This window comes from Acanthopagrus latus, chromosome 18 (assembly GCF_904848185.1).
Source record: "Acanthopagrus latus isolate v.2019 chromosome 18, fAcaLat1.1, whole genome shotgun sequence".
In the NCBI taxonomy this organism is placed as follows: Eukaryota; Metazoa; Chordata; class Actinopteri; order Spariformes; family Sparidae; genus Acanthopagrus; species Acanthopagrus latus.
Window position 1 is genome coordinate 28079892 of NC_051056.1, and position 15360 is coordinate 28095251.

The window sequence follows — 15360 nt, forward strand, 5'->3', positions numbered from 1 at the left end:
ACTCTCCCACAAGAAGCTGGGGTTCAAATCCTGTTTGGAGCAAACTATCATACTGTTCAGCTCCAACACAACGTTCACTTCATATTTTCTGAGATAGTTTTCTGTCACTGTATCAGGTTTAGGAAACAAAAAATACTCTGTAACGCTTAAACAATCTGTCGGTTTATTCCTGCTTTTTCGTAGATCTTAAAAAGCAGCAGAAACCAGAGTCGGTCCAGCTGTACTGAACCAAAAGACCAGTGTTTCTTAACATTTGTTATAATAAATGTATATTTTTGTTTTGCAGCTCAATCAGGACAAGAGCCGCTTGTTGTCATCATCCTCGGGATGCTGTTGGGTCTCTGCGTGATTGTGATCGGCATCCTTGTTTTCTCGAGAGACTGAAGGTGAGTTTAGTCACACTGAAAAGATTCAGTACATTGAATATATTTGTAGTTTTTGTTCCAGTACAAGGCTCCATGACATCACAGAAAACCTCACAGTGCTCATCATTTGTGCTCGTCTTGATCATGGGATAGAGATGTCTTGGCTGTGTTTCAGTATTTATCCAGCACGCCAAATTTGACCTTGTTTTAAAACTCAAATATTTTAAAACACATAAATCTGAGATGTGTTGTGATAAACCTCTCACGTCGTAAATCTAAACCACTGTTTTCAGGATGGCGGCACAGTGGCGGTGAACTGTTGGATGTCTCGACGATGGAAATGAAGACGAGGAGGAAAATAAAAAGAGACGACGGCAGCAATGATACGACTTCTGTTCGGGTGAAATCCACTGACTGTCGAGAGAAGAAGTTCAGCTCTTTGTTGTATGTAGAAAAACATCTCAACATGTATTGCATAAATAAAGATAATTCATTTAATCAATTTAACAAGAGGTTAGTTGTGCATTGTTCAGTTTTCTAAAAGCATCCACACGCAGCAGGTCGACACAGACAGACGTATTATAAAGGCACCTGTTGCTGGTTTGAGAGCTTGTAGATGCACGAAGCTTCTTTATGACGTGTCAGGGAGCCATGCAAGGTGCTTCAGCCAATGAGAGCAGGCGCTGAGGGAGTCATGAGGGAGGGCTGGAACAGGACGATTAGTTTGGTGAGCAGAGAGATTGTTGAGATTCCTCCACAACTTCAAGTTTACTGATCACAAGATGGAAAGAGGTCAAAGACACGTGCCGGCTCCTCGCGCGACACCGATCATGTAAAGGAGAAAGAAAGACGTGTGGTGAATAAATCTACACATGTGCATAAACCATGCTTGACACAATAAATGAGCACACAGGCAGGTACGCTGGTTAAACTATACGAAGCCTGTTTGCTGCTCTTCTTTCTTTGCACCCTCACCTCACTGCATTTCCTGTTGAGCCCTGTCTTCTGAGTACAAAGCTCCAGCGGTTGGCCAAAGGCAGGTATCTGAGCTTGTGGTTTTGCATGTTGTTTTCCGCAAACAAATGCAAATAGCCATTTTTATAATAGACGTTTTCTGAGACAAGGAAGACAAAAGTAGTCGGCCCAGTCTGGCTCTTCTGAAAAAACTTTTTGTTCAAACAACCCAGAAAGAAAGTCAGAGCGCACTTAAAACAGAAAAACGCTTCCTGGTTCTTTGATACCGTTCACCTGCAGTTGGGGGAAATTGTGGTGGACGTAAAAACACAAGCGCCTGTTCTCTCTCTCCGTCCTTCCTGTGCCTCATGTGTTGCCATCATCACTCCTGATATTTCTAAAGCCACAAGCCTTCTACCAATTTGAGAAATAACAAACAGTACTGCTGTGTTACCTGTGAATTTGTCCTGAGGGGGATCAATAAATATAACTAATATACAGGATATTTCTTTTATTTTATTCTTTTTTTTTTTTTTTTATCATTTTAAACCGCGATGACTTTGGATCTCGAGCTGTGTTTGTGGCAGGAAGTGGGTGTTTTTTAGGGAGATTTCAGGACATTCGTAAGCCACGTTTGTAGCGACCAAAAGATTTAAAACCATGATTGTTTATCCTCTATCCACATGGTTCTGTGCCTAAACTGAAATAAAGGAACGTGCAGCTTAAACTTATATGTGGTTTTGCAGAAACATACGCAGCTAACATTTACCCTGGTGATAGTGAGATACAGAGACGTGCAATCGGATCCAACATAGATTCTTTTAGAAGAGGTTTTATTGATTATCAGGTTTTAAACAAGGTTGGAATCTGAGTCCACTACAGCTACAAGCTACAGGTGTACATGACACATGTTCTTCTTGAAAAAGACACCAATTAACACTCAGACCACAAAGACGCTGCCTGAACTTTAACCACAATTAACTTCTCACATAAACTAAACTCATTCTGAATATTAAGAAGTACATCAGTAAAAGAAAGCAACGATAAACATTCTATGTGCATGCGAGCATTGTTTAAAATGATTTGCTATATTTAGGAGGAGGTGAGATTTCTGTGTTTCAGCCAATCACAATGATTTCCACTTGGTAGACTTTGATGCTGGAGGGGTTACAGCTCCTCATTTGCGTGAGCAGACATGACAAGAGAAGCGTGCTGCACCACAATGATCGGAGGACTGGCTGCTTTGATTCTCCTCAGTACTGAGCGTGAGTGCACGTTTTATACAGGATGATTGTTTGTAAAGTGACGCCGTGAGAATCCTTCTGATGTTTGACGCTTCACGTTTGTGATGATTTTGTGTCTCTGTCTGTCTCTTTTCTTCAGACCTCGTTCGGACAGCAGAGGTTCCTCAGCAGATCTCTCTGACTGTGGTTCATGTTGGTGGGAATGTTACCCTGAAATGTTCAGATTCTAAGGAAAATAAATTCTTTTACTGGTATAAGCTCCCTCTTGGATATACGGTCCAAACAATTGCTGTAAGAACTCATACCCAGCTAACACTCAGTGAGCAATTCAAAAACCCACGTTTTAGTGTCAAAGAGGGAGAGGGCAGTCATTTTCTTAGCATTAGAAATGTCAGCAAAGACGACGAAGCAACATACTTCTGTCAGACTGGATCAGTGTATTCAGTGAGTTTTGTTAACGACACCTTCCTGGTTGTGAAAGGTAAATATCTCTATACTTTTCATGTGTTCAGCTGTTACAGTCGTCACTGTGTTTGAATGGCATGAAAATAATTTAGATTGTTAATTAGTTTGGTTTTTCTGAACTGAACCACACAGATCGAGATCAGCAGAAGTCTGTCAAAGTGGAGCAGAGTCCGGCGGCAGCATCGGTCCAGCCGGGCCACGCTGTGACTCTCCGGTGTTCACTTCACCCCAGGAACAAAGAGGACAGAGTCCAGTGTCCAGGTGAACGCAGTGTGTTCTGGTTCAGAGCGGGATCAGGAGGATCTCATCCGAGCATCATTTACCCTCAGAGCAACAGCAGCTGTGACCGAGAGGACAGGAGCTGCGTCTACAGTCTGTCCAAAACTGTCAGAGACTCATCTGATAATGGGACCTACTACTGTGCTGTGGTCACATGTGGAGAGATCCTGTTTGGTGAAGGAACCAAAGTAAACACAAGTACGTCTTTAAAGTCTTTAATGCTGAATTATTTATATGTTTTAAAGGAAAATTGTGCCCAAAAGTGAAAATTCACTCATTAACTTCATGCTGATGGAAAGACAGGTGGAGTTTAGTAGTTACTGAGTTCTTCTAAACAACTGAAGCAGGTTTTAAAATGTAAAAACAACCGAGAAACAACATAAAATGGCTCCAGAACGAAGCTGGTTTGAAAAGACTTTTGAAAAGATTTCTGCAGCTACAGTGAAGGTTTCTTAAAATATGGTGTAAATAAGTTATTTTCTAATCAGTTTCAGATCTCTGCTCTTCTGGAGATTTGGATTACAGCAGGCGAGTAGAATCAGTTCATATCGTCTCCTCTTCTTTCTTTTTTTTTGGGTTTTTTTGTTGTTTTAATTCATTTTAAAATGAATTCTCCTGATTGACTTCAGTTGTTTTGGAGAATGCTGTTTTTTGCTGTGAAGCTCCAGAAATTACTTTTCATCAACATGGGGGTCAGTTGACAATAGATGAAGTTTCCCCTCAAACTATTGAAGCTGGTTTGATATATATCCTAGAATAGTGCAATTAGTTATCTGAATGCTACAATCCATTTAGTTGTTCCCGCTCTCTGTCATCCATTATTGATCAGTACTGCAAAGGTTAGACTATTGAGAGGTCACGTAGACGCCGATCCATCTATTAGCGTATGAAGTGACGGTTCACTCCGTCTCCTCCACGGTTGTTAACGGGACTCGATATGGCCACACTGTCCCGGTGAGAGGTCCAGACCGTCGGCGCCAGAGCCTCAAAAAGAATCACAGTTATCAGACACACACGTACTCTACAGGTCATGTTAGTTTAAGAAGTGTTTTCTATAATGAGCACGGAATCAAAATGATTAATAAAAACTCTCCAACACTACTGCAGGTAGGCGGATACTTCTGATTACATTATGCATTTTGGGTTTCTACTAATATTGCTCAAGGTGGCAGCTGAAATAAATACACATGAATAAAGTGTTAAGTGCCTCTCTTGACATTTTCTTTTTTAAATTCCAGGATCAGAAGTGGACCCAGTTGTCTCGGTGCTCGGAGTGCTGCTGGCCTGCTGCGTCTCCGTGATCACCGTCCTGATCTTCTGCGTATGTCGAAGGAGAGTTTGTGAGCACTGCAAAGGTCGGTTTTCTTAAATATACATGGACTTTTTGGGAGCGTTGCATGTTCATGACACCACATTGCTGAATATTGCACATTGTTTAAACACTAAAATATGAAGAAATGTCACTTACATTTGACTTGACGCCACTTTGAATCCTAGAAAAGATAATTTACTGCCATCAGGGAGTTCTGTTGCCCTGGCGGTGTACTCAGAGTGCGACAGTGTTTGAGGACTCAAAGGTTTCCCAGCTGGACATTAGATTGTAACGAGATGATCACTGTTAGAATTATTAAAAAGTTTTGCTTTCATCAGCAGGAGCAGGCGGAGCCTCCCATCATCCTGGACATGACGGGGCGGCAGTGGATCAATCACCTGACCTGGTAAATATCATCATCATTCTGACTATATCGTCTCTGTTCGCTTGCACACCTGAAGTCTTACAACCAACCGTTCAATAACTCGGGTTACACAAATCATCCACAGGCTTGTACAGATAACCGAGAGTGACGGGGAAGGTGTTATTTCTCACATCACGTTACAATCTGCGATAAAACAAGCTACACTGCAAAATGTGTGAGATGTGCATCACTGACAGACAGTTGTTGTTTGCAGGATGGTGATGCAGAGGCAGTAAACTACGCAGCGCTGGATTTCTCATCGAGAAAAGTGAAACGAGCGACGAAGAAGAAGAAGAAGAGCGAGTCGCCACAGGAGTGTGTTTACTCCGCTGTGAGAGCAGAGCAACACACACGGCCCCGACCCCATCTGTAGGCTGAGCAGGGCCTCCCGGAGAACCGGACTCCTCATCAGTCATCTCTCTTGTCGCCTCAATCGTGTAAACTTTCACATCACTTCATAAATTATTTTCAAATATATTTTTGTTTTAAGCTCTTTCATTTTGTGGCACGTCAGCCTGTGAGACAGGCGGAAGATGAACTGTGTCTCAGGAGACAATTTATGCGTTTGACTCGTCTGTTGTAAAAGATGTTTGCAACCAAACTCGACCGCTCCTTTATGCTCAGTTTGCTGTTAATAAAGTGACTTTCATACCACTCGTTTTAACTGTTTATTGCTCTTTATTTTCATTTATTGTGAAAACCCTATGTGTGATGCGCTGTGGCATATGTGTGAATCCACTATGATGATGGTTATGATGTTTGTGCTTGTATTTCATAAAACTGTGGGCTCATTATTTCCACAGAAGGGGATGAGAGGTCACTGTAAATCATTCAGAATGTGTCCATTAATGACACACCATTGCTATTATTTCGCTAGTTTTTTCTCATTTCATTGGTAAATCTTGCAAATGAAAACAAACAGCGAGACAGATTTCTTTTTTAGATTACAAGAAAAACACAGAAGAACAAAGACAACGGAGGCAAAAACGCCTGGCTAAAAAGTTCTGTTAGTGCCACCACCTGGCTGCTCGCTCCCCTGCACCGCCCACGCTAAATTAGCATTAAGCAAATTATTGACTTCCCCTCCTGGATACCACAACATTTACTTTTTGTAACCAGTATAAATTTAAAAACACACTGAATTAGCAGAGTTATATTCAGAACCTCCCTTGTGGTTTTTGGTGGCCACACACTGCACAACATCTCCTGATAGTCTGTCACACCAACATCAGCTATTTAGCACGAGAAGAGTTAACGTTTTATACACTGACGTCATTTAACACCTCCGTTTTAACAACACTCAGACTTCCTGCCCTGTGGTCTCTGTTTCTAAAGAAAGTTAGCCACATGAAGATGCACCAGGATCAGAACTGACTCCGTTTTGTTCTTTTCATTATGACTGGTAAGTGTTTCCTGTTATATATGTATCAGCACCATCACTGTGCTAACTATGACAACAGTATCACTTTATTTAAAAACAGATGGCCACATTACACATTAAACTCATTACACTGGACATTTGCTAGGACCCTGATTTTAGAGTTTTTTGTTTTGTTTTGTTTTCTAAGAAGAAAAATAACCCAACATAACACTGATGTGAAGTGTGACAGTAAAGTATCAATGTGACAGCCGCAAAGATGGATGAAGGAAATAAAGGTGATATGTGTCAGAAACTGCCATAAGCACAGCTGCTTCCTACCACTCACTTTACTGTTTTTATTGGGCTGTAGCGACTAGCTGTATGTAGCAGGTAGCTCAGTTAGCCGTGGAGCTACGTGGCTCTATTAGCTGACTGGGTCTGCCAACCTTGGATCACGGGTGGTCACCGAGCTGTGCCGCCTCCCAGTGCACACCAGACTGGGAATGGACACAGAATCTGAGACCAAGAGAAGCTTTTTCCAAACAGGCGATAAAGTAAGGAGGTGATTTACAGCAGCTCTGATCAGGTTTCAGGGACAAAAAGCCACAGCAGGAGGCCACAGTGAAGCATCCTGAATATTTTAATGTCTTACTCTGTAATCTGATCGTTTATTTCAAGGTTAAATTATGACCATATCTTACAAATATCCCCGTCACAGCATGACGCCACTGTGAATTTACTGATCCAACCCAAAAGCCTTGACAGCAGCGTAGATCCTCTTTCTGTCCACTGCATTTGCATCCCTCGTTCCACCACTGCCAGTTTTCATCATCGTGAAGACGGCAGCAGAATGAATCCCAGCGTTGCCTCTCTGCGGAAATGTATTGCAAATTATGTGAGATGATGAATACCAACCGAGATGCATGTTGAATTATTTGTAAGACGATTGTACCTTTAAATTTCTTTGTATAACACGTTCCTGCAGGGAAACAGCTGAAGTATAAAAAAATATCAATAAGGATGTTAAGATTAATATCTCAATTATATTTTGGTACAATATGTAATAATTAGCCACTTGTCAATGGTCACTCCAAATAAATAGAGGGAAGCATATCACTGCTAATTACTGCTAAATACAGCTGCCTTACAGTGCAGTTAACACCAGACGTCTTTGGCTCAATTTCTAAAATCGTTATTTCCTCACGGTCTGTTGATAGTTTTCATTTTAAAATATTTAAAAAACTCTCACAAATTGCACAATCACAAAACAGCATTAGCTCAATAATTGGTGACGTAGTGGGGAAGCTTCTATTACCTTTATTGCAATAATCACACTTGTTTCCCTTGATGGTGTAAATGAGGACGGCTAGAACAATCACACTTGTAACCACGACGGCACACAACAGGAACAGAACTATACTGTACCCCGGATCACACCGCAAGCTGCTTCCTGAACCATGAAAAACAGAATGACATTTAGTAAAAGAAATTAAAAGGTTATTAAAATACAGAGACTGTATGTAGACGTGTGCTTTCTGGCCAAACATTGCTCAAGCTAAAAGAAATGCATTTTATTTATTTGTTAACCTTCAAACTAAGGATGCACAATTAATCAAATTATTATTGAAATTACAATATAGCCTAGAGCGATATCCAAATTACAGGAGCTGCAATTTGTGTGATAAAAGTAAAAGTGTGTGCCAAAACAGCATTTTGATAAAGAACTGTTGTGCTGCAGAGTCGCCCCCGTTTACAGATGTTGTCCACCAGATGTAAAAAGCAAATTAATTTGGAGCAGAATACAACATATGTAAAGTTCTTTTTTTCCTGTGAAAATGAAAAAAACGTGATGCCAAAACAATGATTTCTAATAATAATGAAAAATACATTCACTTACCATATCATGCAGCCCTATTTAAAACCTTAAAGCTTTCAAAATGTTTTTTCTTCCTGCAAAATTGACGATGGTGAAATAAAATAAACTTTGTCTTGACGCCATGAGGTATCACCAAACTACAGAGCAAGCTTCGTTCATCAGACTGTAAGACTCCTCAATACATCCTCAACAACCAGCCATGAAAAATAGTTTGAATTTTACAACAAACAAAATCCAATAATAGGGGAAAACTAGTTGAACAATAAAGATACAGTTACCTTCAATGTCTAGTTTTGTTCCATTTCCAAATAATATCTCCCCACACGAGGCCACAGCGCAGTAGTAAGTCCCGGCGTCAGAGGAGCTGACGGTCTTAGAGAAGCTATAAAAGCAGCTCATTGCAGGAGAACGTGCGTCAGGTTTCTTGTCACATCCATCACGTCTATTTCCTTCAGCGTAGATGATGTTTGGGTGAGATTTCTCTGATCCGACTCTGAACCAGAGCACGCTGTGTTCGTCGCCGCAGGACGTCTTCACAGAGTCAGAGAAGAGCGAACACGTGAGCGTCACAGAGTCTCCTGGCTGAGCGGGATCAGACGCCGTCGCCGACTGAACGACGGTGTAGTCCGTCATCCCCCGAGTGTTTCCTACAACAGGCAAGAGTGGAAAATGTGAATATTTGTCTGTATCATGTAATTAAAGAGTTGAGACACTAAAAGGTTCACAACAGCGATACAGAGACACGTCTTACCTTTAACAGACAGATACGTGCCACTCCACAGATCCTGGTTCCAGGTTGAGACGCCGCAGTGATACGCTGCCTCGTCCTCTTCCATCGTCTCTGAGATGGTCAGAGTGCTCGTGGTTGAGTTGTGGCTCGTCGCAAATCGTGAGGAAGGAAATCCTCTTTCAAATGCAGTATTTTCACTCGCTTTCATCAGCGTAATTATCAACTTCAGAGTATCACCAACACTCTGTTTGTACCACTTGACTCGGGTATTGCTGTAGTCCAAATCGGGGAAAAAACATGAGAAGGTCACAGACTCGCCAAGGTGAACTGTGGTCACTGGGATCAATGCATCTGGATTAAAAGAGAATATATCAGTGGTATAATACACATATATATTCTTTTAGAAGTTACAGTTAAAGTTGCTACAAAATAAAGAAACACTGATTGTGTACTACATAGAAATAGCTTGACAGCACTTACATGCTTGATGGAGAAGAAGCGACATGATCCATAAACAGATCATCTTGATGTTGTCTCTGTTTGGGATCCTTGTTGGGTTTTCAGAGAGTAAAGGTGATGAGATATAACAGGTGCACTGCCTGAGTATAGTGAGAACACCTTGGTTATCACAGCAGGCTGGTTTCAACAACACATTTCCTGTCACTGTTCTCGCGCAGCTTCATGACTTCTGAGGTTTTGTGGTCAGTTTGAAAAGACGAGCGAAAGGACAGACGTGGTATTCTTTTTCGTGTGGCTGAATCAAGAGAGAGCGCGTTGCTAAAGCTAACCTCACGTCTTCCACTGTGCCGCCTCCGTCACTACACACCTTTGTCTTGATCAAAGCGGTGGACACACAGACTGACTGACATTATAGCACTTCTGAAAACATCAGTGTTTCATTCATCAACACGAGCTGATGAACAAACAGTCGGTCATGAGCATCATTAGATGAAACAGAATCTGTTGCAGCCCAGTGATGGACACGGCGTCTTCTTCAACAGCGTGATGGAAAACATGATTGTCTCTCAACTCACTTTCGTTAAGGAAATGGCTGTTTATATAAAGTAGGGCACAAGCACAACAACAGACCTCGGTTTTAAGCCATTTCCCTTTCCTGAGAATTGAGTTAAACACCCGCATGCTGGCTGACACACTTTAACGCATGTTACAACGGACATCGATCGTTTTGGTGTCACACCGCATCTGTCAAACAACCCTGTAGATGGACCCGTGTGATTATATCAACACGCAGCGTCATTTGGTTTCTTCTACAAGTGGACTCAAGTGTTATTATCAAAATGTTCTAAAATTTAGGGATGCGTGATAAATATTGGACACTATCAGTTATGTTCAGATAAAGAAACTACAGCAGATAAATGTAGCCGAAGATAAGAAGCCAAATTCCTTTTGTTGACTTAACAAGTGCAGCATCTACACAGCAGAAGGTGATGTGCAGCTTTTAAAGTTGTTTTGTGAGCAGCCAATCAAAACAGAGAACAACAAACACGCTGATGTTGCACTAACGTCAAACTGCTGCAGCTGTAGACACGAACCACACGTGTCATCACCAGTTGGTTTCTGTATATTTTAATATTTTTATGGCAGTTTTTTACTGACTGTGGTTTCCTATAAGTTGCATGAGGGTTAAGTTTTATAATGAGGCAGCGTGTATTTGGCCTAAATTGCTTCATTCTGGTGAAAAATAGCAAAAATCACACAAACTCCTCCAGGACCACAGAATGAAAGTCTGATAACATGTGATGCATCATTTTATGCTGTAATAAAAAAAAATAGTTTTAATGGGTTTTAATGTTTAATAACATAAACAACAACAGTTTTAGCTGTCTGTTTGTAATACACACAGTATATTATTATTATATTATAGACATATTAAACGAGCTGATGCTGAAATAAAAATAAAAACACCTTTGCCAAAATGTATCCAATGTGTCAGAGTATTTATTTAATTAATCTCTTCAGTTTTACACAGCGATTCTTTTATTCTGTGTACAGGTTATTTGTCCAGAAATGTTTTTTATTTTTACCTTTTCTGACAAGGATAGCCTGAATATAGATTTTCCACATAAGAGCTGTAAATTAATATATAATTATGTACATAAAAAGAGAGAGGTGGCACAAACAACACATTGAATTCTGACCCTTGCAAAAATTATACCGTCTGTCAAAAATAGAGATAAATAAAACTGACAGTAACTGACATTGTTTGTGTCTCAGTGTAACATGACGTGCTGTTAAATATCTCCCTCGGTGTACCTGACAACAGAGTAGATGATTTCTGCCTCGGTTGCACTTGCAGCTCTCCTGACACTCCTGCTGCTGTTACTGATGAAGTTTGGTGCAGCATAAATCAAAGAGTCTTCATCTGTCTGTAGGAATATAAGATAAAACTTTATGAGATGGCAGCTGACGAAGAAACATCTCATCTTTACAGTGAGTTTCTTACCCGCTGACTGTGTTGATCATCAGTGGTTGATGCAGCTTTTGTCTGCAGGACAGCAGCAGCAGCTGGAATATAACAGGACAAACGATGAATAACAATAAATATATTGTATTAAAAACACAGAGTCAAAAGAACAACGTTGTGTAGAACATAAATAATAAATAGAATGTAATTATTTGCAAAGGAACAATGTTCATATCAACAGTTTTGTGAAGTGAAACAGCAGTGAATCTTTTTGGTAAACTTTATCCAGCTCAACCATTAGGACGCTTCTTTCACACTCATTAAAATAAATAAAACAATAACTGTATGGCATCACTTCATTTAGATTTTCTTTACACAGAATATCCATAATATTCCAAAAACAAACTGTGAATTTATATATTTAATGTTAAATAACCTTTAAAAAAATCTGAACCATCATGAAATATAGAAACAATAATATTTTCAGACATAAAAATATTTTTGCAATTAATTTCATATTATTAATTATGTTTACAATTTAAGGGTAAATACTGTAATTACATTTGCAACACTAAAAGATTTATTTTAGTTTTTTCTTTAAGTGACGTGACTCTTGTTGTAAATCAGCAGTGTGATAATAAGTTGCCAGTGAGCTTCACTAGAAACCAATTAACAGATATATAATTTTATTACATCTTGTTTTGATTAGATAACATGGTTACTCATGTGAAACTATATATTAATGTCCAACATCAACTGCAAACTGTTCTGCAGATGTAAGCCGTGTTATTTGTATCACAACAGTATCTGAACTTATTTAAAGTTGACATCATTGTTTTTATACAGGTGCGTAATTATAACAGTACAACAAAATCAAAGCTAAAATCTGTATTTATTAAATTTTTGAGTTATTTTCTGTTATTTTTTAAAAATGTTTTTCAGTGTTGCCCAACTTTCCCAGTCTTTTGATGCCTCTGTCCCAACTTTTTATGAAGTGTTGCTGCCATTAAATTCTATATACGTAACTATTAACAAAAATAAATGAGGTTGATGAGATGAAACGTTAAAACAACAATATTTTGGCTGAAGTGCATGTCAGCAGGGACGACTGTAGCAAATGATCAAATTCTGTTCTGCTTATGTTCACACAACTGAATCATGTAATGTGACAGAGTTAAGTCAGTTTATTTACCTTTACAACAATGGCACCTCTTCTTCCTGACAGCGTACGTCAGTGAGGCTATAACAAGCAGACTTAAAGCCAGAGCCGAACACAGCAGAGCCAGAACTGTACTGGTCCTCTGAGAACGACCCGACACCTTCACGTTAGCTGCAGAAATATTAAGAAAGATATCGACAAAGAGTAAAAGTACGTGAGCATCACTGTCTCCTGGTAGATGGTGAATGTTTAGTGGAAGGTGGTCCTAAGGGATTAAAGAATGTTTTTTACCTTCAGTGTCCAGTTTTGTTCCATTTCCAAATAAAACCTTCCCACATGTGGCCACAGCGCAGTAATAAGTCCCGGCATCAGACGAGCTGACGTTCTTAGAGAAGCTGTAGATGCATTTCTGTGGAGATCGAGCCTCGAGACTCGTCTCACATTCAGCACCGCCGTGACTGTGAATTACACCGAGATCAGATTCATCCGATCCGGCTCTGAACCAGAACACACTGTGTCCTCCTGGACACGTTTCACAGAGGACTGAACACTGCAGAGTCACCGAGTCTCCTGGACGGACCGGAGCAGACAGAGAGTCTTGAGTGATGGCAGTGACTTCAGGTTCTGGTGGCAGGAGACGGAGAGAGCAATATGTTAGTGATGTAAAATAAAACTAAAAACGAATGCATGTTTTAAAATAAAACATTTTTGAATCAATTAGTTCACCTTCACTCTGTTTACCTGTGATGTTCAGAAAGGTTTTATTCAGAAATGTGGCTCGTAGTTCAATAACTTGTTGACAGTAGTAGAATGCAGCATCACTCAGCTCTGCTTTGGTAATATATAGAACAAATGTTCCAGGCTCTTGTTTGGCTTTAAAGCGAGAGCTCGTATGAACGCTGGAACCATCAAAAGTATACGTAGCTGCTGCAACTTCAGGGAAACTTCCTACAACGAGTCGAATCCAAAATAAGACTCCTGACAAACTGGACTGGCGGCGACATGTTAGAGTCACATCTTCTCCAACACCAACGGTCTTGTTGACAAAGCTTCTGTCAGCCGTGCATCCTGAAAAACAAGGTGGATATGAGAATTAGACCACAAGAAGGTGATACCATCTGAAACTTAAGAGAAGTGAAACTGAATATTTTACACATACTTACGGCCAGCGGTGAACACGAGAGCTACGCAAAATATGATCAGCATCGTCTCGCAAATCCACCTGAAACAGCCGTTAATTTAGATTGCAGCACAGGATGATTAATCTTGAGGGGAACAGCGAGATGGGAGGGAACAGTTTGATCTGACTGGTCTGTCACCACGCTGAGTTTTTTTTTTGGTTGCCCACGAAAGTGTAAAAATAAACGACCACGTCAATCCAGTCTGAACACAAACAACACGAGCGGTTTGGTTTTGACTTCGCGGGTCAGGCAAACTCGGCTCATCGCTGTGATTAACATGTTCTCAGACGGTGTGATGTTTCCATCCTGAGACCTTAATAACATTTTAACGTAGACATCTGACATTCAGCTTCTCAACTGTATTAACTTTCTGTGTGGTGTCATCCTCGTGTTTAAGTAGAAGACAGAACAACCAACTGAAATGTTTCCTAGATTTGATCTCAGTCGTGTCACCTCCCACGTCTGTGTGATAATATTCATGAGAATTCAGACAGCTGTGATGTTCCTAAAGCCATCAGAGGCCCATTTATGACTGCTCTGTGGGTTTAAGTTTAACACGAAGGGAAACATTGAAATGTGTCCTCCCTCAGCTGGTATAAAGTCATTCTGAAACACAGAATGAGGTCGGCTCAGTCATCACGAGTCAGATTATGTCCAAGTTCAAACACTGAGTGCAGCAACAGGGTGAAAAAAAAATCAGAAAAGAGACTTTCAGCATCAGCATCTTCAGCCGAGTGACTGAATCTGAAAAAATGTGTCAATAAAATCCAACATTTAACACATGATCTCCTTTCACTACCGTTTCTGTTTCTTCACGGTCTGTTAACTTGGATATCTATGTGTCCTATTTTGTTGATACAATCCGTCTTTACTCTGCTGCCGTCTCGTCACTGGTTTGTTGATTGGATGAGAATAAAGGCGACGGGTTCATTCCAACCAATCGATTCAATAAATATCTTACTGGGTCAGTTGACCTTACGGAGGCCTTGAAACTTGTGAACTGTAAACATTCCTGTAATATCATTTTAATGAATTTGGGTCAACCAGTACAAGTTATTATCACCCGATGGCTCTCGAAGGTCCTTTCAGGACTTTCGTGTATTTATAGTTTGACAGTGCTGACATCTGTTGCTGGGAAGCAGAGGCCACATTTTATGAGAACATGATGAAGGCATCCAGACCGATCCCAGCGGATGTTTGTTGAACAAAGTTCAGTTCAAGTCTGAGTTCTGGAGAGACTTTAACCCCAGTGGACTGTAAACACGCGTCCACTGTAATCACAATATGATCAGATGACAAAATAACGAGGCTGCAGGGAGAGAGAATAGTCTATTTGGAATAAGTTTTAGATGCCGACAGCAAACTGGTCGAGCTTCATGAAGAAATGTAACAAAAGGTGATGACTGTAGGTGAAACTATACATGTTGAATTCCAGTGTTTGATTTGGAGACCTTCACTTTAAGACTATTTCAGGCTACAGGGCAGTACAGACTGACAGAGAGCGTCGTCACAACGTGCGACAATCACCTGAAGCTCAATATCAGCAAAACCAATGAGCATGTGGTGGACTGCAACTCTACACATGT

General features: G+C 40.4%; 2 protein-coding genes across 3 annotated transcripts; one reads left to right on the forward strand and one right to left on the reverse strand.

The window, feature by feature from the left end:
• Positions 1-152: 152 nt before the first annotated feature.
• Positions 153-5434, forward strand: LOC119007094. 2 transcript variants are annotated; one of them, XM_037076471.1, is made up of 7 exons: positions 153-386; positions 659-2584; positions 2703-3044; positions 3161-3505; positions 4546-4662; positions 4958-5025; positions 5258-5434. In XM_037076471.1, the coding sequence occupies exons 2-7, from the start codon at positions 2515-2517 to the stop codon at positions 5414-5416; spliced, it is 1101 nt and encodes a 366-aa protein (XP_036932366.1). In that variant the 5' UTR covers positions 153-386; positions 659-2514; the 3' UTR covers positions 5417-5434. The 2 variants fall into 2 exon arrangements, with proteins under 2 accessions (XP_036932366.1, XP_036932367.1); XM_037076472.1 differs by having other exon boundaries at positions 4961-5025.
• A 1678-nt stretch (positions 5435-7112) lies between these two features.
• Positions 7113-14274, reverse strand: LOC119007091. The gene is made up of 12 exons (XM_037076458.1): positions 13757-14274; positions 13335-13661; positions 12885-13217; positions 12627-12764; positions 11474-11535; positions 11284-11396; positions 9490-9608; positions 9031-9360; positions 8558-8926; positions 7719-7853; positions 7356-7396; positions 7113-7274 (listed from the first exon to the last, which is right to left on the reverse strand). Exons 1-12 carry the CDS (start codon positions 13797-13799, stop codon positions 7140-7142), a joined length of 2145 nt encoding a protein of 714 aa, XP_036932353.1. The 5' UTR covers positions 13800-14274; the 3' UTR covers positions 7113-7139.
• Between the last annotated feature and the right edge of the window lie 1086 nt (positions 14275-15360).

Excerpts from the sequence above, each read along its gene's own strand:
- LOC119007094 (XM_037076471.1), top strand. The coding sequence starts at position 2,515 with ATGACAAGAGAAGCGTGCTGCACCACAATGATCGGAGGACTGGCTGCT. Across the intron at positions 3,045-3,160 it reads CACCTTCCTGGTTGTGAAAG|ATCGAGATCAGCAGAAGTCT; the intron begins GTAAATATCTCT and ends TGAACCACACAG. Across the intron at positions 3,506-4,545 it reads AGGAACCAAAGTAAACACAA|GATCAGAAGTGGACCCAGTT; the intron begins GTACGTCTTTAA and ends TTTAAATTCCAG.
- LOC119007091 (XM_037076458.1), bottom strand. The coding sequence starts at position 13,799 with ATGCTGATCATATTTTGCGTAGCTCTCGTGTTCACCGCTGGCC. Across the intron at positions 12,765-12,884 it reads AACAAAACTGGACACTGAAG|CTAACGTGAAGGTGTCGGGT; the intron begins GTAAAAAACATT and ends ATATTTCTGCAG. Across the intron at positions 7,275-7,355 it reads TTATACAAAGAAATTTAAAG|AGAGGCAACGCTGGGATTCA; the intron begins GTACAATCGTCT and ends ACATTTCCGCAG.